General features: G+C 35.0%; 2 protein-coding genes across 4 annotated transcripts in view; one reads left to right on the top strand and one right to left on the bottom strand.

Moving 5' to 3' along the window:
* Positions 1 to 26,283, bottom strand: part of VPS13A (vacuolar protein sorting 13 homolog A) — a 259,057-nt gene that overhangs the window by 143,479 nt on the left and 89,295 nt on the right. For all 3 annotated transcript variants that reach the window (XM_082614126.1, XM_082614124.1, XM_082614125.1), the window contains exons 24-26: positions 12,269 to 12,350; positions 10,878 to 11,032; positions 10,216 to 10,372 (exon numbers count right to left, since the gene is read on the bottom strand). In XM_082614126.1, the coding sequence (XP_082470252.1) occupies positions 10,216 to 10,372; positions 10,878 to 11,032; positions 12,269 to 12,350 (394 nt within the window). The remainder of the gene's footprint in view (positions 1 to 10,215; positions 10,373 to 10,877; positions 11,033 to 12,268; positions 12,351 to 26,283) is intronic.
* LOC309801235 (translation machinery-associated protein 7-like) lies at positions 2,446 to 2,833 on the top strand. The gene has a single exon (XM_082615820.1). The coding sequence runs from the start codon at positions 2,469 to 2,471 to the stop codon at positions 2,661 to 2,663; it is 195 nt and encodes a 64-aa protein (XP_082471946.1). The 5' UTR covers positions 2,446 to 2,468; the 3' UTR covers positions 2,664 to 2,833.

Below are 26,283 nucleotides of genomic sequence, written 5' to 3'. Positions count from 1 at the left end.
AAATATATTATGTTAACACTAATAAGAAGAAAGCAGAGATAGCTATATAAATTTTCAGAAAGAGGAGACTTCAAAGCATGCAAAAGTTATCAGGGATAAAGAAAGGCATTGTATAATGATAAAGGGGTCAATTCTCCATTAGAACACAACAATCCTTAAGGTGTACTTATCTAACAATAGAAAGTAAAAGTGATAATACTGCAAAGAGAAATAAATGAACCCACTACCATATCAGAACACTTCACACCCCTCTATCAGAAATGGACAGATCTAGCAGACGAAAAATCAGTAAGGACACAGTTGAACTCAGTAATACCATCAAATAACTGGATGTAATGGATGTCTACAGACTACTTCCTCCAGCAAGAGCAGAATATTCATTCTTCTTAAGCTCACATGTAATATTCACCAAGATCAACCACATTCTCAGCCACAGAACACACCCTAGCAAATGTTAAAAAAAGAAATCATACAGCGTCTGCCTTCAGACCACAACAGAATTAAAATAGAAACCAATAACAGAACAACAGTTGGAAAATTCCAAAATATTTGGAGAAAAAACAACACACTTCTAAGGAACACATAAGTCAAAAAGAAATCTTGAAGAAAGAATTAAAAAACACTTGGAACTGAATAAAAATGACAACACAACTAATCGAAATCTGTGGGCTATAGTGAAAGCTGCACTTAGAGGGAAACATAGCATTGAATGCATATATTAGAAAAGAAGATTTAAAATCAATAATCTATGCTTCCACATCTTAGGAAACTAGAAAAAGAAGAAGAGAACAAATCCAAAGTAAGCAAAAGTAAAGAAATAATAAAAATTAGATCAGAAATCAATGAAACCAAAAGCAAGAAATCATTAGAGAAAATCAAAGAAACCAAAAGTGGTTCTCTGAAAAAAATCAACAAAGTTATACATCTCACCAGGCTAACTTAGGAAAAACAAAGAGAACACAAATTATTAGTATCAGAAGTGAAACAGAGGACATCACTATAGGTATCATGCACATTAAAAGAATAAAGAAATACTATGAACAACTCTGCCCACCAATTTGATAACCTAATAAAATGGAACAATTCCTTGACATACTCTGTCAAACTCACACAGGAATAAATAAACAAACTGAATATCTATTAAAGAAATTAAGTCAATAATTAATACCCTTCCAAAACAGAAAGCACCAGGCTCAGATGGGTTCACTAGTGAATGTTAACATTGAAGGAAGATATTATACTAATTCTGTACAATCTCTTTCAGACTACAGAAACAGAAAATACTTCCTAACTCATTCTATGAAGCCTGAATTACCCTAATACCAAAACTACACACACAAACACACAGACCAAAACAACAACAACAAAACGCGGGGAAGGAGGAAGAAGGGAAGAAGAGAACTACAGGACAGGAATTTTCATTAACACAGATGCAAAAATCTTCAACAAAATAACAGCAAATTAAATCCAACAGTGGAAAAAATTATGCACCGTGACCAAGTAGGATTTATCCCAAGGTAACAGGCTGGTTCAACATTCGAAAATCAACTGACATAATCCATCACATCCATAGGCTAAAGAAGAAAAACCACATGGTCATATAAATTGATGCAGAAAAGGCATCTGACAATATCCAACAACCACTCATGATAAAAGCTCTCAGTAAACTAGGAATAAAAGAGAACCTCCTCAACTTGATAAAGAGTATCTTCAAACAACCTACAGCCAACATCATAATGGTGAGAAACTCAAAGCTTTCACACTAAGGAACAAGGTAAGGATGTCCTTCCCCTCTTACCACCCATTTTCACATTGTAATGTAGGTCTTACCAAATACAATAAGAGAAGAAAAGAAATAAAAGGTATACAGACTAGGATGCAGACTGGGATGGAAGACATAAAACTGTTCACAGATTACATGATCATATATGCACAAAATCTAAAAGAATCAACAATAAAAAAACTCAAACTAGTATGTCATTATAGTAAGGTTGCAGGATACAAGTCAACGGCTTTCCTATATACCGAAAAAGGACAAAGTGGAATTTGAAATTAAAAACACAATTTTTATTTACATTAGCACCCCAATAATGTAATTCTTAGGGGAAAAATCTAATAAAATATGCACAAGACCTCTATGAGGAAAACTACAAAACTCTAATGAGTGAAATCAAGAATCCAAATATATGGAGAGATGATCCATGTTCATGGATAGGAAGACTCAACAGTTCCAAGATGTCAGTTATTCCCAACCCGATCTATAGATTCAATGCAATACCAATCAAAATTCCAGGAACCAATTCATGTATATTGACAAATTGATTCTAAATTTCATAAGGACAGGCAAAAGACCCAGAATACCTAAGACAATACAGACAGTCCCCAACTTAAGATGGTTTGTAGCATGATGGTAAAAAAACTGATATCCGCATCTGGTGGCAGGGTCTGGGGAAGGGGTGGCAGGTGCCATGTCGGGCCGCAAAGGTGGCGAGAAGAAGCCCCTGAAGCAGCCCAAGAAGCAAGCCAAGGAGATGGATGAGGAAGATAAGGCATTCAAGCAGAAACAGAAGGAGGAGCAAAAGGAACTTGAGGAGCTAAAAGCGAAGGCCACGGGGAAAGGCCCCCTGGCCACAGGTGGAATTAAGAAATCTGGCAAAAAGTAAGTTGTTCCTTGTGCCTGAGGCAATGATGATCCTTAGTTCCATTCCTGTTTAAACATCTGGACTAAACATCTGGATTCCCTGCCATAACATCTGTTGCCACCTATAGCTAGAATGAAGTGTTGTCTTGGAACCTATTGTACATTTAAGAATAAACATTTGTAAAAAAACAAAACAAAACAAAAAAACTGATAAACTTACAACTACTGTACCCTTACAACCATACTGTTTTTCACTTTTAGTACAGTATTCAATAAATTATATGAGATATTCATCACTTCATGATAAAATAGGCTTTGTGTTAGATGATATTGCTCAACTGTAAGCTAACATAAGCGTTCTGAGGATGTTTAAAGTATGCTAGGCTAAGCTATGATGTTCAGTAAATCAGGGGAATTAAATGCATTTCAACTTAGAATATTTTCAACTTACAATGGTTTATTGTGACACAATACCATCGAAAGTTGAGGACGATCTATATTAAAGGAGAAGAGCAAAGTTGAAGGACTGACACTACCTGATTTTAGAACTTGCTATTAAGTTACAGTAATCAAGGCACTGTGGTGCTGGCAAAAGAACAGACAAAACAGATCAATAGAACACAACAGAGAGTCCAGAAATAGACTTCCCTAAATATACTCAATTGATCTTGGACTAAAGAGCAAAAGCAATACAATGGAGAAAGACGGTCTTTTTGACAAATGTTGATGGACTAAATGGATATCCACACACACAAAGCCACCCTTCACAAAAATCAACTCAAAATGGATGATGCATCTACATATATAATATAAAACTATAAAATTTCAAGAATATGGGAGAATATCTAGACATCCTTGGATTGGCAATGACTTTTTTGTGTGTGTGTGGTACGTGGGCCTCTCACTGTTGTGGCCTCTCCCGTTGCGGAGTATAGGCTCCAGATGCGCAGGCTCAGCGGCCATGGCTCATGGGCCCAGCCGCTCCGCGGCATGTGGAATCTTCCCGGACCGGGACACGAACCCGTGTCCCCTGCATCGACAGGCGGACTCTAAACCACTGTGCACCAGGGAAGCCCGGCAATGACTTTTTAGGATCCAACACCAAAGGCATGATCAACGAAAGAAAGAATCAATAAACTGGACTTCATTAGAAATAAAAATTCTTCTCTGCAAAAGACTATGAGAATGAAAAGACAAGCCACAGACCGGAAGAAAATATCTGCAAAAGACACATATGATAAAGGACTGTTATCCAAAATATACAAAGAATTCTTTAAATTCAACAAGAAAACAAACAATACAATTTAAAAAATAGGCCAAAGAATTTAACAGAGACCTCACCAGGAAAGATATACAGAGGGCAAATAAACATATGAAAAGATGTTCTACATGTTATCATCAAGGAAATGAAATTAAAACAACAATAAGATACACTACACACCTTATTAGGATGCTCAAAATCCAGGCCACTGACACCAAACACCAGTGAGGATATGGAGCAACAGGAACTCTCTTCATTACTGATGAGGATGCTAAAAGGTACAGCCACTTTGGAGAATGTTTGAGAGCTTCTTATAAAAGTAAACATACACTTATATTAGACTCAACAGTTGTGCTCCTTGGTATTTACCCAAAGAAACTGAAAACTTATGTCCACACAAAAACCTGCATATGGATGTTTACTGCACCTTTACTCAGAACTGGCAAAACTTGGAAGCAACCAACACATCCTCTGGTACTTGAATGGATAAGCTGTGGTACATCACACAGTGTATTAAGTGCTAAGAAGAAATGAATTACCAAGTCATGAAAAGACATAGAGATAACTTAAATACATATTAGTAACTGAAAGAAGCCAGTCTGGAAAAGCTAGATACTATATAATTCCAACTATATGACATTCTGGAGAAGGCAAAACTATGGACAAAGTAAAAGTGGTTGCCAGGGATTGAGGGAGGACAGGAAAGGATGAATAGATGGATCACAGAAGGCTTTTAGGGCAGTGAAACTACTGTGTATGATACTGTAATATTGGATACATGTCATTATATATTTGTTCAAAACACTTAGAATGCACAACACCAAGCTGAACCAAGTAAACTATAGAATTTGGGTGTAGTGTGTCAATGTAGGTTCATCAACTGCAACAAATGTATCACTCTGGTGGAGAATATTTATAATGTGAGAAGCTATGCCTGTGTAGGTGCAGGGGATATATGTTAAATCTCTATCATCTGCTCAACTGTGCAGTGGATCAAAAACTGCTCTAAAAATAAAGTCTATTAAAATAGTTTTAATGTCATCCCTACACATAATGTTCTTACGCTAAAAAGGAGTATAATGAAATTAAACTAATGAATAGTTTATCTTTTCCTTTAATTGAGGTATAAATGACATAAAACATTGTATTAGTTCCAGGTGTACAACGTGACTCCATATTAATATACATTGTGAAATGATCACCACAATAAGTTTAGTTAACATCTGTCCTCACACTTACTTAGAAATTCTTCTCCTTGTGATGAGTACTTTTAAGATTTGCTCTTTCAGCAACTTTCAAATATGCAAAACAGTATTCTTAACTACAGTCACCATGCTGTACTTTACATCTGTATGACTTACTTACTTTATAACTGGAAGTTTGGGCCTTTGGACCCCCTTCACCCATTTTCTGCAGCCCCACCCCCCCACCTATGGCAACGACCAATCTGTTCTCTGTACTACGTTGGTTTTTTTTTTTTTTTTAGATTCCACATATAAGCAAGATCATACCATATTTATCTTTTGCTGACTTATTTCACTTAGCATAATGCCTTCAAGGTCCATTCATGTTGTCACAAATGGCAATATTTCATTCCTTTTAATGGCTGAGTAGCATTTAATGGTATCTATTGGGTTGGCCAAAAAACTTCGTTTGGGTTTTTCCATAAGTTCTTATGGAAAAACCCGAATGAATTTTTTTGGCCAACCCAACAGATAGCACATCTTTATCCATTCACCCATTAATGGACACTTAGGTTGCTTCCATATCTTGGCTATTGTCAGTAATGCTGCAATGAACATGAGGGTGCACATATCTTATCACATGAGTGTTTTTGCTTTCTTCAAATAAAAACTCAGAAGTGGAATTGCCAGATCAGATGGTAATTCTATTTTTAACTTTTTGAGGAACTTTAATACTGTTTTCCATAGTGTCTGTACCAATTTACATTCTCATCAACAAAGCACAAGGGTTCCCTCTTCCCACATCCTCACCAACACATTTTATTGCTTGTCTTTTTGATAACAGCCATTCTAACAGGTATGAGGTTATATCTTGTGGTTTTGATTTGCATTACACTGATGATTAGTGAGTTGAGCATTTTTTCATGAACCTGCTGGCTAGTTGTATGTCTTGTTTGGAAAAAATGCCTATTCAGATCCTCTGTCCATTTTTTTGTTTGTTTTTTTCCCTATTGAGTTGTATGAGTTTTTTTATATTATTTTAGATATTAACACCTTATATCAGATATACGAATTGCAATTACATAACTCTGTTTCATAGCCTGGCTTTTCATTTAGTTGATGGGTTTCCAGTGCTACGCAGAAGCTTTTAGTTTGATGTAGTCACATTTGTTTATTTTTGCTTTTGTTCCCTTTTGGGAATCAGAACCAAAAAAATCATCACCAAGACCAATGTCAAGAAGCTTACTGCTTATGTATTCTTCTAGGAGTTTTATGGTTTTAGGTCTTACGTTCACATCTTTAATCCATTATGAGTTAATTTTTATCTATGGTGTAAGATAGTAGTCCATTTTCATTCTTTTCCATGTGGCTGTCCAGTTTCACCAGCATCATTTATTGAAGTTACCCTTTCCTCAACGTATATTCTTGGCTCCTTTGTCATAAATTAATTGATCACAGTTATGTGGGCTTATTTCTGGGCTCTCTATCATGTTCCACTAATTGATGTGTCTGTTTTTATGCCAGTACTATACTGTTTTGATTACTATTGCTTTGTAATATAGTTAGAAATCAGGGCTCATGATGCCTCCAGCTTTGTTCTTCTTTCTCAAGATTGTTTTGGCTATTCAGGCCTCCCATGGTTCTACACAAATGTCAGAATTATTTGTTCTAGTTCTGTGAAAAATGTCATTGGTATTTTCATAGAGATTGCATGGAATCTGTAGACTGCCTTAGGTAGGATATACATTTTAACAGCATTAATTATTCCAACCCATGAGGCATAGAATATCATTCTGTTTATTTGTGTTTTTTTCAATTTCTTTCATCAATGTCTTATAGCTTTCAGTGGATAGGTCTTTTACCTCCTCAGTTAAATTTATTCCTAGGTATTTTGTCCTTTTTGAGTCAATTGTAAATGGCACTGTCTTCTTAATTTCTCTTTCCTGTTAGTTTGTTATTAGTGTACAAAAATGCAACAGATTTTAGTATGTTGACTTTGTATCCTGCAACTTTAATGAATTGGTTAATTAGTTCCAACAGTTTTTTGTTGGAGTCTTTGGAGTTTTTGTACATATAATATCATGTCTTCTGCAATAGTGACAGTTTTACTATTGGATCAATTAATAAATCAAAAGAGAAATTTAAAAATACCTTGAGACAAATGGAAATAGAAATACAACATACCAGGGGGCTTCCCTGGTGGCTCAGCGGTTGGGAATTTGCCTGCCAATGCAGGGGACATGGGTTCGTGCCCTGGTCCAGGGGGGATCCCACATGCCGTGGAGCAGCTAGGCCCGTGCGCCACAGCTACTGAGCCTGTGCTCTAGAGCCCGTGAGCCACGACTACTGGGCCCAGGTGCCACAACTGCTGAAGCCCACATGCCTAGAGCCCACGCTCCACGGTGGGAGGGGCCACCACAGTGAGAAGCCTGCGCACCACAAGGAAGGGTAGCCCCCACTCGCCACAGCTGAACAAAGCCTGCACACAGCAACGAACGCCCAATGCAGACAAAAAAAGAAAAAAAAAGAAATACAACATACCAAAATTTATGGGATGCAGCAAAAGCAGTTCTAAAGGAGAAAAGCATGGATGTCTACTTTAAGAAACAAGAAAAATCTCAGGGCCTCCCTGGTGGCGCAGTGGTTGAGAGTCCGCCTGCCGATGCAGGGGATACGGGTTCGTGCCCCGGTCTGGGAGGATCCCATATGCCGCGGAGCGGCTGGGCCCGTGAGCCATGGCCGCTGGGCCTGCGCGTCCGGAGCCTGTGCTCCGCAACAGGGGAGGCCACAACAGTGAGAGGCCCGCATACCGCAAAAAAAAAAAAAAAAAAAAAGAAAAATCTCAAACAACCTTATTTCTTACACATAAAGAAATTAGGCAAAAAAAAGAACAAAACCCAAAGTTAGTAGAAGTAAACAATAACAAAGAAAGAGGAGAAATAAATGAAATAGAAACCAAAAGACAGCAGAAAAGATAAATTAAACTAAAGAGCTGATTCTTTGAAAAGACAAACTTGACACACCTTTAGCTAGATTCACCATGAAAAAGACAGAGGGCTCGAATAAAAAAGGATGAAAAAGTTATGAAAAAGGAGATGTGACACATGATACCACAGAAATTTAAAGGATCACAAGAGACTAGCATGGATATTTTTATATGTTAACGAACTGGACAACCTAGAAGAAATGGATAAATTTCTAGAAACATACAATCTTCCAAGACAGAGTCATGAACAAATAAGAAGTCTGAATAGAGCAATAAGTCCTAAGGAGATCAAATCAAAACCTCCCAACAAAAAAAAAAACCAGGAATAGATGGCTTCACTGGTGAATTCTATCAAACATTTAAAAATAATTAATACCAATCCTTCTGAAACTCTTCCCAAAAAAACAGAAGAGGAGGAAACATCTGCAAACTCATTTTTCGAGGCCAGCATTACCCTGATACCAAAACCAGACAAGGACACCACATGAAAAGAAAATTACAGGCCAATATTCCTGATGAATATAGATGCAAAAATCCTAGGGCTTCCCTGGTGGCGCAGTGGTTGAGAGTCTGCCTGCCGATGCAGCGGACACAGGTTTGTGCCCCGGTCCAGGAAGATCCCACATGCTGTGGAGCGGCTGCGCCCATGAGCCATGGCCACCGAGCCTGTGCATCCGGAGCCTGTGCTCCGCAATGGGAGAGGCCACAACAGTGAGAGGCCCGCGTACCGCAAAAAAACAAACAAACAAAAAAAAACCCTCAACATTACCAAACCAAATTCAATACTATATTAAAAGGCTCAAACACCAAGATCTCGTGGAATTTGTTCCAAGGATGTTGCAGTTCAACATCCACAAATCAATCAACATGATACACCACGTTAACAAAATGAAGGATAAAAACCATATGATCATCTCAATAGATGCAGAAAAAGCATCTGACAAAATTCAACATCCATTTAATATAAAAGCTTTCTACAAAGTGGGAATAGACGGAATGTATCTCAACATAATAAAGGCCATCTATGACAAGCCCACAGCTAATATACTACTCAACAGTGAAAAGCTGAAAGCTTTTCCTCTAAGATGAGGAAGAAGAGAAGGATGCTGACTTTGCCACTTTTATTCAACATAGTATTGGAAGTCCTAGCCAAAGCAATTAGGCAAGAAAAAGAAATAAAAAGCATCCCAATTGGAAGTGAATAGTTTTTCTTAATATTCTGATGGAATTAATGAACCATTCAGAATTATGTTTCAAGGAAAAACCTCAAAATGTAAAGGAGGAAAAAACAACAACAACTCTTCTAAAAGCCTGCCAAAGCAAACAGAAACATTTTCTAAGACATCATATAATTTATGTTAGGATTTGGGATATAAATTGTTTGTGGTAGGCAGAATATTTACACACCCCTCCCACAAGGATGTCCATGCTCTAATCCCCCTTAACCTGAGAATATATTATTTCATATGGTAAATGTAACATTACAGAGATGATTAAGGTTAAGGGGAAATTATCCTCAATTGTCCAGATGCACCAAATCTAATTACCTTAGTTTTTTAGAGTGGAAGAAAAGGTTAGAGAGATCACAGCATGAGAAGGATCTAACACCCCATAATGGTTCTGGGATATAAAAAAAAAATTGTGCAAGGACCTAGAGAGGCCTGTAGGAGCTAAGGCCAATCCTCACCTTACAGGCAGCAAGAAAACAGACTTAAACCATATAAAACTAAATTCTGCCAACACCTGAGTGAGCAAGAAAATAGATATTCCCCTACAGCCTCCAAAAAAGAAGTCCTGTTGACAGCTTGATTTTTTCACACTGAGACTTGTGTCAGACATCTGATATACAGAACTTTAATTTGTGGTAAATTGTTACAGTATCAATTGGAAACTTATTCAGTATTTTAGTATTCAGTTAAGTAGACTTAAAATTAAACCATTTTCCTTAATGAGAAAAATTATCTTCATTTTCTCTCTAGTCTACGCCTTAGATTCCAAAGTATATTATGAAAGTTGAAGACTAACACATTTCTTTGATAATATCTTATCAAATGTACTGACTAAACACCTAGAGAATTTATCTCCAGAAGGTAATTAAACAGTAAAATTAATTAATTTAGTTTTTTAAAAAAGAGATTCTTACCAAAATATTCTGGGCATTTTAAGCAGACCTCTTTCAAAAAGGCATTTGCTTTCAAATCAAATGTTCTAAGCTCAATGACTGTGCCCAATCCCAAGACATTAATCTCTACCACAGGTAGTTCACAATCTCCAACAAGGTGACAGAATTGAATCAAAACCTGGAAGAGAAAGAAAAAACGACTACCTAAAACAAAAAAATTGTTTATGTGGATGGTGGCTATATATGGATATGTGAGGTATACATGTGGTATAAATGACATGCATTTAAATTTAGGAGAGATTTTATACACACACATACATAATACACACATTGTGCAAATTATTTTCAATAAATATATACTGAATAACAACAATACATCTAAACTCTTAATTCTTTTTTTTAAAGTGAAAGCGGATTTATTTAGAGAGATACACATTCCACAGGCAGAATGTGGTCCCTCTCAAAAGGTGAGGGTGGCCAAACCTTTAATTATTGATTAAGGAAATTAATCTTCAAAGAAAGGGGAGGGAGAACCACAAAGTAACATCTGGATTGAGTTTAAATAGGATGAAAACAACACTGTCTATTAGTAATGAGACTATATAAATGAGCTGTGAATAGTAGAGATGACCGACAATTTAAATAAGCCATATTAATTTTACCATAGTATATACAATGCATACCTCTGGCACTTCAAATCTTATTTTATACTCAATCATATTTTTTGAACAATCTGGCTTTTGAAGCTTTATTTGTTGAGGACTTTTAACTTTAGATGGAGGTTGAAGAGGCTCTTCCAAGGGACTACATGGGGCATCAAAAAACTCCTCATCTGAGTCTAAATACCATAGAACATTTAAGTCAATAATCAAAATGACTGATTTAATAATAACATTCTAATAATTTTTCTGAAATAAATATGAACACTAAAACACTATTTCAAAAAATTGAATGTAAGGTTTAAAATAAATAGAAAAGAATATAGAGATTACATGTGAAAAAATAACATTCTTAGCAAAAAATGTATGGAAAATTACAAAATACAATCTTTAGCTTAATGAACATCATCTTTAAAATCATGATACTAAAAACTGCTAAAGAAAATTTCATAGCAAATGCCAATGCCAATTATTACATACATGATGAATACTCAAAGGAACACACTAATATGCTCACTCTACCTGGAAACAGGTAAACAGGACTTAGTTACAAACCCTGCAATATTAAAAGTAGAAGGCAGGCCCTAAAGTTTGAATGGAGAAACTAAGATCAAACACTACTTCACATATGTATGACTATACAGGAATATATATATGATAGTAAATTTCTACAACGTGCTATTTAAATGGACCCAAAATCTAGTAAAACCATTAAAAGAAGGTTTAAAGGAAACTAAAATCATCTAAGTATATCCCTAAGAACATAAAATTGAATTTTAGGGTAGATGATCTCACAGATAACATTTCCTCCCCCTCCCCACCCACCCTGGTCACTACACAGAAAGGAACATTCTCTAGAAAACTGAGGATCAACATGGCAATTTCTGTTATTTAACATTTACAATTTTTAAAGTTTTAAAAATAGAAAAATACATTTATTTTTCTTTCTAATGTGGCCAAAAAAGCATGTATTTCATAACAAAGTATTTACCAGTTTTCATATGTTAATGTAGGTATTGAGGCTTGATTTTTTCCCTTTAATAACAAAAAAGGAAGTGTAAAAATTAAAAAAAAAAAAATTACTATAATGAAGGTCTCCAAAAGCTAAGTAACACATTATAAATTAGACACTAAGTTTCATGGGGTCTCTTAGATCACAAAGGATAAAGATGATTAACTTGCTAGTGGTCCTTGTGATTATGGGGTTCAACTTTTATATACCAAAAAAAAATCCCACTGCAAAAGCAACTTTAAGGAACATCCAAATTATACTGTTTTAAAGGAATTTTAGTGAAATTTTGTGGATAATATGCAAATATCTGCTATTGCCTGAAATTTTTTATGTGGTCTCAAAATGAATTTTTTTCATAATATATTTATAACAAGGAAAATTTCCTAAATTAGTTTCATTTTACCATCTTCAACACATGGAATTTCCAAAAGAGGAAACTTTTTCTGTGAAATCTGTGATGTTCCCAAAGAAGTGGATCTTTGAATCTGGAAGAAAAGTTAATTCACTGTCAGTTAGCATACAGACTTTTATTATAAGTTCTAAGACAATTCTAACACACACACACACACACACACACACACACACACACACACACACACCCCTCAATCTGAATTAACTGGAAAAAAATCCAGCCTGAATTAGAAAGTTAATTTATAAAATGTAGACTTAAAGAAGTGCTTTTACAATTTAAAGGCTAAATATAAATTGCAGAACTGTTATAATCATTTCCTTGTTGACAGACTTTGCATAAGAGATCTTAGATGTATCTTAACATCTTACTAAATAAGGGAAGCCACCTCTAGGGCATCTATGAGAAACAACCAAAAGCCTCAAAATTTAAAGCCTCTGTAGTTGGGGAGCTTGCAGTTTCATTTTTAACTTTTTAAAGATATTTTAGTAAATTTACTTTTTTACTGTTCTGGAAAATACAGCATACAAAACACATATAATGCAGTTGAAAATCATAATAATAAAAGACATCCGTGAATCTTCCATCCAGGCCAAGAAACAAAATAGTATCATACCCTTACCTAGAAGCATCTTATGTGCTCCTTTCTTGATCATATTCCCTAAAATTGATTTACTTTTATTTTATTTGCTTGTTTTTAACCGCCTATGACTGATTCTCTAAGTAATACACTGTTTAACGTGTTCCTTTCTAAACTTAGAAAAAAGCAATAACACTGCATACATTTTCCTGTGATGTTCTTCTTCAACAAAATATTCTTTAAATTTTATCCATATTGATAGTTTACTCATTCTCACTGCTATACATTGATGAATAAACCACTACTTATTTGTCCATTACACTGTTGGTAAATATTTGTGTTGTTTACAGATTTTTGCTTTTATTCACATTGCCACTATAAGAATCCTTGAACATAGGTGTTCAAATGCAAGATTTTCTATGGTGCATATATCAAAGAGTGGAATTTCATATGGTCACCTTAGTAAGTACTACACCTTAGTAAGTACTACACTTGTTTTCACAAGTGTTTACAAGGCATTACATGATATCAGCAGATCAGAGTTTTTATGGCTCCATTTCCTCATTAATACTTAAAGCTTTCAGACGTTTTAAATGTTGCCAATCTCACTGGCATTTTAACCCTAGTTTTAATTAGAATTTCACAAACATATAATAGTTACACATCATGTCATAGGCTCATGGGTTGTGTTTGTCCTTCTCTGAATCCTATTCATTTGGGAGAAACATTTTTATTGAAATATAACCTACTACATCTGAGTACAGAACTGTAAGTATAAATAAAACTAAATTTCAAAAAGAAAACACACCCATGCACCCAAAATCCAGATCCAGGAACAGAACATTACCAGCAACTCAGAAGCCTCCCTCATGCTCCTCAATCATCAGGCATACCTCCAAAAAGTAACAACTATGCTGCCCCAATTTCAATTTTTAATGTTCTGAAAGTTTTTACAATGGCATTCATTTAAAAAATGATTTTGTTTTGTATCTTCCTGATGAGTAATAAAATTGAACACCTTCTCATACGTCTGTTTGTCATTTCTTACTGGATTCTTGGTCTCCTTGTAAATTTTGGATAAAGTCTTCTGTAAGTTGTATGTGTTCCAAGTATTTTTCCCAGTTGGATAGCTAACTTTTTTCATTATTAACAATGTCTTTCAAAAGGCAGAAATTTTTAATTTCCGTGAAGTGTAATTTATTTTTTTTCTTCTGTATTTGTGCTTTTTTATCCCAAGATATCTTTACCCACCACAAGAGTTCAAAGATTTTCTCCTATGTTTTTTGTTAAAGAAACTTTATACCTTTGGCCATTTACATTTAAGTCTATGTTCCATTTTAAGTTAAATTCCATGTATGGTATATAGTACAGATTGATGTTCACTTTTTTCCCCACATGGAAATCTAATTATTTTAGAACCATTGTTGAAAAGACTATCCTACCCCCACTTAGTTGCACTGGCACCTTTGTAAGAAATAAAGTACATATTAACCATATACTATATTGTGAATTTATTTCTGGATTCTGTTCTACTTCAGTTATTTTATGTCTATTCTTATGCCAATACAACTCTTTCTTGAATAAAGTAGCTATAAAATAAGCCTTGAAATCAAGAATTAGAAATCCTCCAGTGTTATTCTTATTCTTATTCAAAATTTTTTTGGCTAATATATGTCCTTTGCATTTCCATATATATATTATGATAAGCTTGTTAAATTCCAGAAGAAAAATTTGGTATTTTGATTGGGGTTGTGAGAAATCTATACAGTTTTGAAAGAACTATCACTTTAATACAGTCAGTCCTCCAATCCTTAACTATGTATATCACTCCACTTACTTAGGTCATGATCAATTATTTTCAGAAAAGTTCTGTAGTTTTAGATATAAATGACTTGTATTTCTTTTGTTAAATTTTTCTTAAGTACTTAACTCTTTTTAGTTGTATTATGAATGGAACATTTTTCTTAATTTCATTTTTAGAAACAGCTTATTATTTACATTGATGACATAACCTGCAACCTTGACAAATTCACTATTACTAGTGGTATTTTTCTACATTCCTTAGGACTTTCTGCATAAATGATTGTGTCACCTGCAAATAAAGATAGTTTTACATTTTCATTTCCATCCTGTCTTTATTTTTCTTGAGTTACTGCAGAAGCTAGAACCTTCAGTATGAATTTGAATAGAAGTAGTAAAAAAAAAAAGAAAGAAAGGCATTCTTGCACTATTGATATTACAGGGAAAGCATTCAGTCTTTTTCAAATTAAACATGATATTAGCTATGGGTTTTTCCTACATTGATGGGGTTTCCTTATATTCCCAGTTTGTTAGGAGTTTTATCATGAAAGGTTGTTGGATTTTGTCAATGTTTTTTCCTTTTCTATTGAGATAATCACACATTTGTTAGCCTTTATTCAATGAAATGTGCTTAATAACATTGATTGGTGAACCATTTTTGCTGCCCTGGGATAAATGCATTTGGTATTTTAGTGTATTATGTTTTTAAAATATCATACTATTTGATTGTAATATTTGCTAAGTATTTTAGAATCTATGTTAATGAATATATAGGTCTGTATTTTCTCATAATTTGTCTATCTGGTTACAACAGCAGAATAACACATGCAAAGAAATGAAGTGTGGCCCATGCACACAGTAAATTAGCAGAAATAGTGCAGGAATAAGCACACACATTAGATTTACTGCAAAAAAAAAAAAAAATCCAGAAACTTTAAATAAACTGTCTTAAATGTGCTCAGAGAGCTAAAAAGAACCACTGAGAAAGAGCTAAAGGAAACCAGGCAAATAACGTCATAACAAATGGAAAATATCAATAAAGAGGTAGAAATTATAAAAAGAAATCAAACAAATTCCAGACCTGAAAAGTAAAATAACTGAAAGAAAAATTCATTAGAGAATTTCAATAGCAGAGTTGAGCTAGCAGAACAATCAGTGAACATGAAGACAGATCAGTCAAAATTATTTTAAAAAAAAAAGATAAAGAAAAGTGAACACAACCTAAGGGACCTGTGGGACACCACAAAGTGAGTCAATATATGCATTATGTGAATCCCAGCAAAAGACCAGAAAGAGAAAGGACCAGAAAGACTATTTGAAAAAAACAGCCAAAAATGTCCCGAAATTTGATGAAAGACATGAATCTAAAAAATCCAAATTCAATGAACTCAAAGTAACATACACTCAAAGAGATCAACACCAAAACATATTATAATCAAACAGTTGAAAGACAGAGTAAGAAAAATGAAAGCAAGAGAAGCAAGTTGCCACATATTAGGACTCATCAATAAATTAACAGCTAACTGCTCAGCAGAAACCATGAAGGTCAAAAGGTAATGGAAAGTCATATTTAACATGCTGAAAGAAAAGTCAACCAAGATTTGTATGTCTGGTAAAACTGTCTTTCATAATGAAAGAAAAATTAAGATATTTCCAGACAAACAACAGCAGAAGGAGTGTGTCACCACAATACTTGCCCAACAAGAAACGCCAGAGTCCTTTAGGTTGAAGGAAAAGAACACTAGATAGTAACTCAAAGCTATATAAAGGAAAAGAAATCTCCAGTAAAGATAAATACATGGGTAAATAAATGAGGTATTGTATTTTTGTTTCAAAACCACTCTATTTCCTGTACACTTTAAAGAAAAACATATAAAAATAATCATAACGACATTACTGAGCACACAATGTACAAGATGCAACTTTTGACAAAACCACCTTAATGGGGGAATACAGAGCTGTACTAGAAAAGGTTTTTTTTTCTTAATTTTTGTTTGTTTCCTGTTTTGTTTTTTTGATGTGGGCCATTTTTTTAGTCTTTACTGAATTTGTTACAACATTGCTTCTGTTTTATGTTTTGGTTTTTTGGACACAAGGCACGTGAGATCTTAGCTCCCCGACTAGGGATCAAACCTGCACCCCTTGCATTGGAAGGCGAAGTCTTAACCACTGGACTGCCAGGGAAGTCCCAGAAAAGAGTTTTTGTGTGCTACTGAGGTTAAGTTGGTATCAATCCAAAACACAATTTTATAAATCCAGAATGTTAAATGTAACTGACATAGTAATCATAAAAAATATATAACTGAAAGCATATACTGGGACTTCCCTGGTGGTCCAGTGGTTAAGACTTTGCCTTCCAAATGCAGGGGGTGTGGGTTTGATCCCTGGTCAGGGAGCTAAGATCCCACATGCCTTGTGGCCAAAAAACCAAAACAGAAAACAGAAGCAATATTGTAACAAATTCAATAAAGAGTTTAAAAAATGGTCCACATCAAAAAAAAAAATCTTAAAAAAATAAAGAGAAATAAAAGTATATACAAAGAAATTAGAAAGGATTCAAAATGATTCACTCCAAAAAAATCAACTAAGCAATAAGAAAGGTATTAACAGAGAAAATGTAACACAAAAAGTAAAAGATACACAGAAAACAAATAGAAAAATGGCAGAAGTACGCCTTTCATAATCAGTAATTACTTTAAATGTCAATGGACTGAACCATCCAATCAAAAGGCAAAATGGATAAGAGAAAATGTGACCCAACTATATGCTGTCTACAAGAGACTCCTTTTAGATCCAAATACAGTGACAGGATGGAAAAGGATATTCTATGAAAACAGTAATCACAACAGAGGTGGTTATACTAATTTCTACCAAAGACGTTAAAAAAAATTGTAACAAAAGACAAAAAGGTCATCATATATAACAAAAGGGATAATTCATTAGGAAGATATAACAATTATAAACATATATACACCAAAAAGTAGAGTCCCAAAATATGCTGACAAATCAATGACAAAACAGGAGAAATAGAAAGTTCCACAATAATAGCTGGAAACTTCAATTATGCCCACTTTCAATAAAGAATAGAATATCTAGTCAGAGGATCAATCAATAAATATAGATCTTGAACAACACCATACACCAACTAGACATAACAGACATACACAGAACAATCCAGCCAACAACAGCAGAATACACATTCTTCCTAAGTACATGTAGAACATTTTCCAGGGTTGACCATGTGTCAGGCCACAAAACAAGTGTCAAAAATTTTTTAAAGAGTGAAATCATATGAAGTGTCTTCTCCAACCACAATTAAAGCTAGAAATCAACAACAGAAGGGAAAGTGGAAAATTCACAAATATACAGAAATTAAAGAAAACTTAAAAAAATCAATGGATCAAGGAAGAAATAGCAAGAAAATATACAAATACTTTGAGATAAAGGAAGATGAAAAGACATCATATGAAAAAATATGAGATACTTTGAAATCAGTGCTCAGAGGGAAATTTACTGCTATAAAAGCAAACATTAAAACAGAAGACAGGGCTTCCCTGGTGGCGCAGTGGTTGAGAGTCTGCCTGCCGATGCAGGGGACACGGGTTCGTGCCCCGGTCCAGGAAGATCCCACACGCCGCGGAGTGGGTGGGCCTGTGAGCCATGGCCGCTGAGCCTGCGCGTCCGGAGCCTGTGCTCCGCAACGGGAGAGGCCACAACAGTGAGAGGCCCGCGTACCGCAAAAAAACCCCAAAAAACCAGAAGACAGATTTCAAATCAATAACTTCACTTTATACTTCAAGGAGCTAGAAAATGATCAACCTAAACAAAAAGCTAGCAAAGGTAAAGAAATATAAAGATTAGAGCAGATAAATGAAATAGTGAAGAGAAAAGCAACAGAATTAACAAAATCAAAACTTGGCTCTTGACAAAATCAACAAAACTGACAAACCTTCAGCTAGACTGAGACAAAAAGAAAAGACATAAGTAACTAAAATCAGAAATCAAATTGAAGTCACTGCAGCCAAATTTACAGAAATAAAAAGGACTGTAAAGAATACTATGAAAAATCGTAGGCCCACAAATTGGATAACCTAGATGAAATAGACAAATTCCTAGAAAGACATGAATTACATAAACTGACTCAAAAACAAACTCTGAACAGACTTATAACAAGAGATTGAATCAGTAACCAAAACTCTACCAAGAAAGGTCATAAGGCTTCAGTGGCAAAGTTTACCACCATTTAAAGAAGAATTAAAACCTTCCTTTTCAAGTAAATGGAAGAGAACATCCCTAACCCAGTGTCTTAGGCCTGATAACAAAGCCAAGCAAATACACCACACAAAAAGTTATAGAATAATATAACTTATGAATATAGATGCAAAAATCCTTAACAAAATACTAGTAACCCAATCCAAAAGCCTATTAAAAGCGTTATTATACCAGAACCAAATGGAATCTATTCTAGGAAATCAAAGGTAACTCAACATTAAAAAAAATTACTATAAAACACCACATTAATAGAGTGAAAGACAAAAGCCCAGATGATATCTCAACTGAGGCAGAAAAAACATTTGACAAAATTCACCACCATTTCATGATAAAAACACAGAAAAATATACATGTAGAAGAGAACTTCCCCAACATGGTAATGAGCATTTATGGACACCTCCAAGCTAATATCATACTCAGTGGTGAAAAACTGAAAGCTTTCCCACTAAGATCTGGAAAAAAGGCAAGGATTCTCTCTTTCATTAATGCTATCCCATATTTACTGAAGTTCTAGCCAGAGCAATTACGTAAGGAGAAGTAAAAATGGTTTCCAAATTGAAAAGAAATTAAACTATATCTATTCTCAGATGACATGATACTAAATAGAGAAAATCCCAGAGAATCCACAAAAACTTCTAACACTAAAAAATTAATTCAGCAAAGTCACAGGGTACCAGATTAACATACAAATCTGTTGTTTTGATGTACCAGCAATGAACGAAAATGGAAATTTAGGAAATAATTCCATTTATAACAGCATCAAAAAGAATAAATTATCTAGGAAAAATATACAGCAAAGAACTGAAAAACTTGCACACTGAAAATTACAACAAATTTCTAAAAATATCAAAGATGTCAGTGAATGGAAAGACATCCTGTGTTAATGGACTTGGAGACAATATTTTTAACATGGAAACACTAATCAAAGTGATCTACAAATTCAGTGTGATCTCAAACAAAATGCCAATTGCATTTTTTTTTGCAGAAATGGAAAAGCCAATCCACAAATTCATATGAAATTACAGGTGCCTGAATAACTACAGCAATCATGATATAGGACAAAATCAGAGGATTCACATCTACCAATATCAAAACTTAGTACAAAGCTGCAGTAACTGAAACACTGTGTTACTGGCATATTGACATATTCACTGACTAATGGAATAGAACCGAGAGTACAGATATAAATCTATACAACTAAGACCAAATGATTTTTGATAATGGTGCCAAGTCCACTCAATGAAGAAAGAAGAGTCTCTTTAACAAATGACGCAGAGACATTTGTTATAACATAGTTGACATTTCAACATGAAAAGAATGTTTGGTACTGTACCTCACACTGTATACAATAATTAACTCAAAATGGATCAACAACTTAAATATAAGAGCTAAAAGCATGAAATTATAGAAGAAAAGGAGGAGAAAACTATATGATCTTGAATTTGGAAATAGATTCTTAAATATGACACCAAGCAACAAAAGAAAAAAACAGATAAATTGACTTCAAAATTAAAAACTCTTATACATCAAAGGATATTATCAAGAAAGGGAAATGGCAGGGACTTCCCTGGTGGTCCAGTGGATAAGACTCCGCACTCCCAGTGCAGGGGGCCCAGGTTCAATCCCTGGTCGGGGAACTAGATCCCACATGTATGTCGCAACTAAGAGCCCACATGCAGCAACTAAAACATCCCGCGTGCCGCAACAAAGACCCAGAGCAGCCAAAATAAAAATAAATAAATATAAAAAAAGAAAAAGAAAGGGAAATGGCAACCCACGGAATGAAAGAAAATCTAAGCAAATCATATATCTGATAACAGTGATTATCCAGAATAAAGAACTTATAACTCAACAACAAAAGGAAAACAATCCAACTGAAATACGGACAAAGGACTGGAAAAAACATTTCACCGAGGAAGATTTTTAAAAAGTGGCCAGCAAGCATCTGAAAAGATGCTCAACATTATCAGTTGTTAGTGAAATGCAAATCAGAACCACAATTCAATATCCCTTTACACCCACTAGGATGGCTATAATCAAAAAAGGAAAAATAACAACTGCAGGTGAGGATATTGATAAACCGGAACACTCATACATTGCTAGTGGTAATGTAAAATTATACAGCTGCTGTGGAGAACAATTTAGTGGTTCCTTCAGTCTGGTAGTTTTACATTAAACATAGAATTATCACATGACCCTGCAATTACACTCCTACATATATATATCCAAAAGAGCATAAAACAAGGATGCAAACAAATACACACAAATGTCCATAGCAATACTATTCGTCATAGGTAAAAGGTGAAAAAAATCCAAATGTCCATCAATGCATGAATGTATAAATAAAAGGTGGCATTTATGTCACATATATGCCACATTTTACATGTGTATATTCCATTTTATATGTTTATATCCATATAAAATAGTCCATTATATATTTATATGTGTGTGTGTATATATATACAGGAATGAAACACTGACACATGCTACAAGACAAATGAACCTCAAAAAGATCATGCTAAGTGAAAGAAGCAAGACACAAAAGTTTACATATTTTATAAATCTACTGATATGAAGTAACCAGAATATGTAAATCCACAGAAAAAAATAAAGCAGACTGGTGGATGCTAGGGGCTTGTGGAGTGGAGGGTGAATAGAGAATAATTACTTAACAGAGGCAGGGTTTTCTTTAGGATGATGGAAATGTTTTAGTATTAGGTCACACATCATTGTGAATAAAACAAAATTCGATTGAATTGCACACTTTGATAGTTATGTGAATTTTACCTCAATTTAAAATTTTAAACAATTAGAAAATAGAATTCTACAGAAAGAAAAAAGAAAGCCAGAGTGACTATATTAATATCAGATACAGTAGACTTCAGAAAAAGGAATATCACTAAGAATAGTAAGAGCTATTACAAAGTAAAAAAGGATTAGCAAGGCAAAGTAACAATCCTAAACACATACATACTCAACAAAAAAAGCTTTAAAATACATAAAGTAGAAACTGGCAAAAATGAAAGGCAACTGGAAAAATCCACAACTATAATTGGAGACATCAATATTCCTCTCTCATTAACTGACAAACAGTAAATCAATAAGATACAGAAGACCGAAACAACACTACCAGTCTAATTATACTAAGTGACATTTATAGAACACTTAACCCAGAAACAACAAAATACATTCTTTTCAAATGCACGTGGAATATTCACCAAGACAGACCATTTTATGGTCCAAAGGTCAGATTTTTCCATTTTTAAATTTATATTTTAGTTTTATATGTTTTAATGTAAAAGATCAGAAATCCCATCTCTATTCCTGACTTCTGCTGAGATGATGGATTGAATCTATGAGTCACAACCTTAGTCTTTTTATCAAATGCTTGTCCAGTAACACCCTGCTGTTCTCTCTGTTAACACACTTTCTCATTTTTTGCAATATGCATAGGCTGAGCATTTTCCAAATCTGTAAGTTCTGGTTCCTTTTTGCTTAACAATTTCTTCTTCAAAATGTATCCCTCCTTTCCCATTTTACTATTAGCAATTAGAAAAAACAAGACCGTGTCTTCAACATTCTGTTTAGAAATCTCCTCAATTAAATATCCATGTTCATCACTTATAAGACCTACCTGCCACAAAATATTAGAAAGTATTTCAGTCAAATTCTTTGCTACTTTATAACAACGATCACCTTGCCTCAAAATTCTTCCAGCCTCTACCCACTATCCAATTCTAAAACCACTACCACATATTTAAATATGTTACAGCAATTCCTCACTTTCTGGTACCAAAATCTGTATTGATTTGCTAGGGCTGTCATAACAAAAGACCACAGACTGGGAGGCTTAAACAACAGAAATTTATTTTCTCACAGTTCTAGAGGCTAAAAAGTCCAAAATAAAAGGTGCTGACATGACTGAGGCTCTCACATAGGCTTGCAGATATCCACCTTTTTGCTCTGCCCTCACATGGTCTCTCCTTTGTGTGTGTGCATTCCTCGTGTCTTTTTCTGTGTCCAAATTTCCTATTTATAAAGAAGCCAGTCAGACTGGATAAGGGCCTATTCTAACGGCCTCATATTAAGTTAATCACTCCTTTAAAGGCCCCATCTCCATATACAGTCATTAAGCTTTCAACATATGGACTTCGGGAGGACACAAGTCAGTCCATAACAATAGCAGAATATGTGTAGCAAAAGTATGCTTAAACTACAAAACAAAGATAAAAAACTTTAAAAGACCTAAATAAATGAAGAGATACATCATGTTAGTGAACTGAAAAATTCAATAGTTAAAATGTCAATTCTCCCCAAATTGATAATATAATCCCAATCAAAATCCCAACAGAATTTTCTTATAAAAATTGAAGAGGTGATTCATAAAGTTACAGAGAATGCAAAAAATTAGTCAAAACCATTTTAGAAAAGCAAACAAATTGGAGGTCACGTCCTACCTGGTTACAAAAGACTTACCCTTTACAATTGTATCAAAAAGAATAAAATACCTAGAAATAGGGCTTCCCTGGTGGCGCAGTGGTTGAGAGTCTGCCTGCCGATGCAGGGGACATGGGTTCGTGCCCCGGTCCGGGAAGATCCCACATACCGCAGAGCGGCTGGGCCCGTGAGCCATGGACACTGGGCCTGTGCGTCTGGAGCCTGCGCTCCACAACGGGAGAGGCCACAACAGTGACAGGCCCACATATCGCAAAACAAAACAAAACAAACAAACAAAAAACCCAAAAAAACCTAGAAATAAACTTAACCAAGGAAGTGAACGACCTGTACACTGAAAACTATAGGACACTAATGAAAGAAACTGAAGAGGACACAAATACACGGAAAGATAGTCAGTGCTCATGGATTGGAATAATTAATACTATGAAAATGTCCATACTACCCAAAGCAACATGCAGATTCAATGCAATTCCCACCAATATTCCAATGACTTTTTCACAGAAATAGAAAAAACAATCCTAAAGTTTGTATGGAACCACAAGAGACCCCAAACAGCCAAAGCAAACTTGGGAAAGAAGAAAGTTGGAGGCATCATGCTCTCTGATTTCTAACTATGTTACAAAGCTATACTAATCAAGATAGTATGGTACTGGCATAAAAATAGACACAGACGTCAGTGGAACGAGATAGAGAGCCCAGAAATAAACCCACACACCTATGATCACTTAATTTTTGACAAAGGAGCCAGGAATATACATTGAGGAAAGGATAGTCTCTTCAATAAATGGTGCTGGTAAAACTGAACAGCCATATCAGAAGAATGAAAATGGACTACTACCTTACACCATAAACAGAAATTAACTCATAATGGATTAAAGATGTGAATGTAAGACCTGAAACTATAAAACTCTTGGAAGAAAACATAGGTGGTAAGCTCCATGACACAGGTTTTGGAGATGATTTTTTTGATTTGACACCAAAAGAAAAGGCAATAAAAGCAAAAATGAACAAAAAGGCCTACATCGAGCTAAAAATCTGTTGGTGGGAATGCAAATTGGTGCAGCCACTATGGAAAACAGTATGAAGGTTCCTCAAAAAACCAAAAATAGAGTTATCATAGGATCCAGCAATCTCACTCTTGGGCATATACCCAGCCAAAACTATAATTTGAGAAGATACAGGCACCCCTATGTTCACAAAAGCACTGTTTACAACAGCCAAGATATGAAAACAACTTAAATGTCCATTGACATATGAATGGATAAAGAAGATGTGGATATATATACAATGGAATATTACTCAGCCATAAAAAAGAATGAAATAATGCCATTTGCAGCAATATGGATGGACCAAGAAATGATCATACCAAGTAAACTAAGTCAGAGAAAGACAAATATCATATGATATCACATATGTGGAATCTAAAATATGACACAAATGAACATATCTATGAAACAAATCAAACTCACAGATATAGAGAATAGATTTGTGGTTGCCAAGGGGGAGGAGGTGGGGGAGGGAAAGGTTGAGAGTTTGGGATTAGCAGACGCAAACTATTATATATAGGATGGATAAACAACAAGGTCCTACTGGGAACTGTATGCAATATACTGTGGTAAACCATAATGGAAAAGAATATAAAAAAGAATATATGTATGTATAACTCAACCACTCTGCTGTACAGCAGAAATTAACACAACATTGTAAATCAACTATACTTCAACAAAAATTTTAAAAACAAATAAATAAATTAATTAATGAATTAATTAAAAGCTTCTGCACAGGGCTTCCCTGGTGGCGCAGTGGTTGAGAGTCCGCCTGCCAATGCAGGGGACACAGGTTTGTGCCCCGGTTCGGGAAGATCCCACATGCTGCGGAGCAGCTGGGCCCGTGAGCTGTGGCCGCTAAGCCTGCGCGTCCAGAGCCTGTGCTCCGCAATGGGAGAGGCCACAAGAGTGAGAGGTCCACGTACCACAAAAAAAAAAAAAAGCTTCTGCACAGGAAAGGAAACCATCAACCAAAAATGAAGAGGTAACATACAGAATGGGAGAAAATATTTGCACATCCTATATGTGATAAAGGGTTAATATCCCAAATCCATGAAGAACTCACACAACTCAGCAAAATAATAATAATGATAATAATCATCCAATTAAAAACAGGCAGAACACATATTTTTCCAATGAAGACATACAGATGGCCAACAATTACATGAAAAGGAACTCAACTAACTAGTTTTCAGAGAAATGCAAATCAAAACCACAAGGAGGTATCACCTTACACCTATCATCAAATGGCTATCACCAAAAAGATAAGAGATAACAAGCAATGGCGAGGATGTGGAAAGAAGGGAACTCTTATGCACCATTGCTGGGAGTGTAAACTGGTGCAGCCACTATGGAAAACAGTATGGAGGTTCCACAAAATAATTAAAACTAGAAACTACCATATGAACCAGCAATCTCACATCCCTAGTTTATCCCAAAGAAATGAAAACGGGATATTGAATAGATATCTGCACTCCCATGTACAATACAGCGTTATTCACAATAGCCAAGATGTGGAAACAACTTAAGTGTCCATCAAACAGATGAATGGATAATGATGTGGTATAGGTATACAATGGAATATCGTTCAGCCATTGTAGAGAAGGAAATCCTGCCATTTGTGACAACATAGGTGGACCTTGAGAGCACTATGCTAAGCAAAATAAGCTGGACTGAGAAAAACAAATACTGCATGGAATCACTTACATGTGGAATCTAAAAGACAAAGAAAGTCAAACTCATAGAAACAGAGAGTAGAAACATGGTTTCCAGAGGCTGGAGGATGGTGGGGAATATAGGGAGAAGTTGGTAAAAGGGTACAAACTTTCAGCTATAAGATAAATAAGGTCTCA

Source organism: Mesoplodon mirus, assembly GCF_964341445.2.
Source record: "Mesoplodon mirus genome assembly, chromosome: 1".
NCBI classification, from domain to species: Eukaryota; Metazoa; Chordata; class Mammalia; order Artiodactyla; family Ziphiidae; genus Mesoplodon; species Mesoplodon mirus.
The sequence above is the reverse complement of the archived record's forward strand: the minus strand, read 5'-3'. Positions and strand labels throughout refer to the sequence as shown.

Excerpts from the sequence above, each read along its gene's own strand:
- LOC309801235 (XM_082615820.1), top strand. The coding sequence starts at position 2,469 with ATGTCGGGCCGCAAAGGTGGCGAGAAGAAGCCCCTGAAGCAGCCCAAG.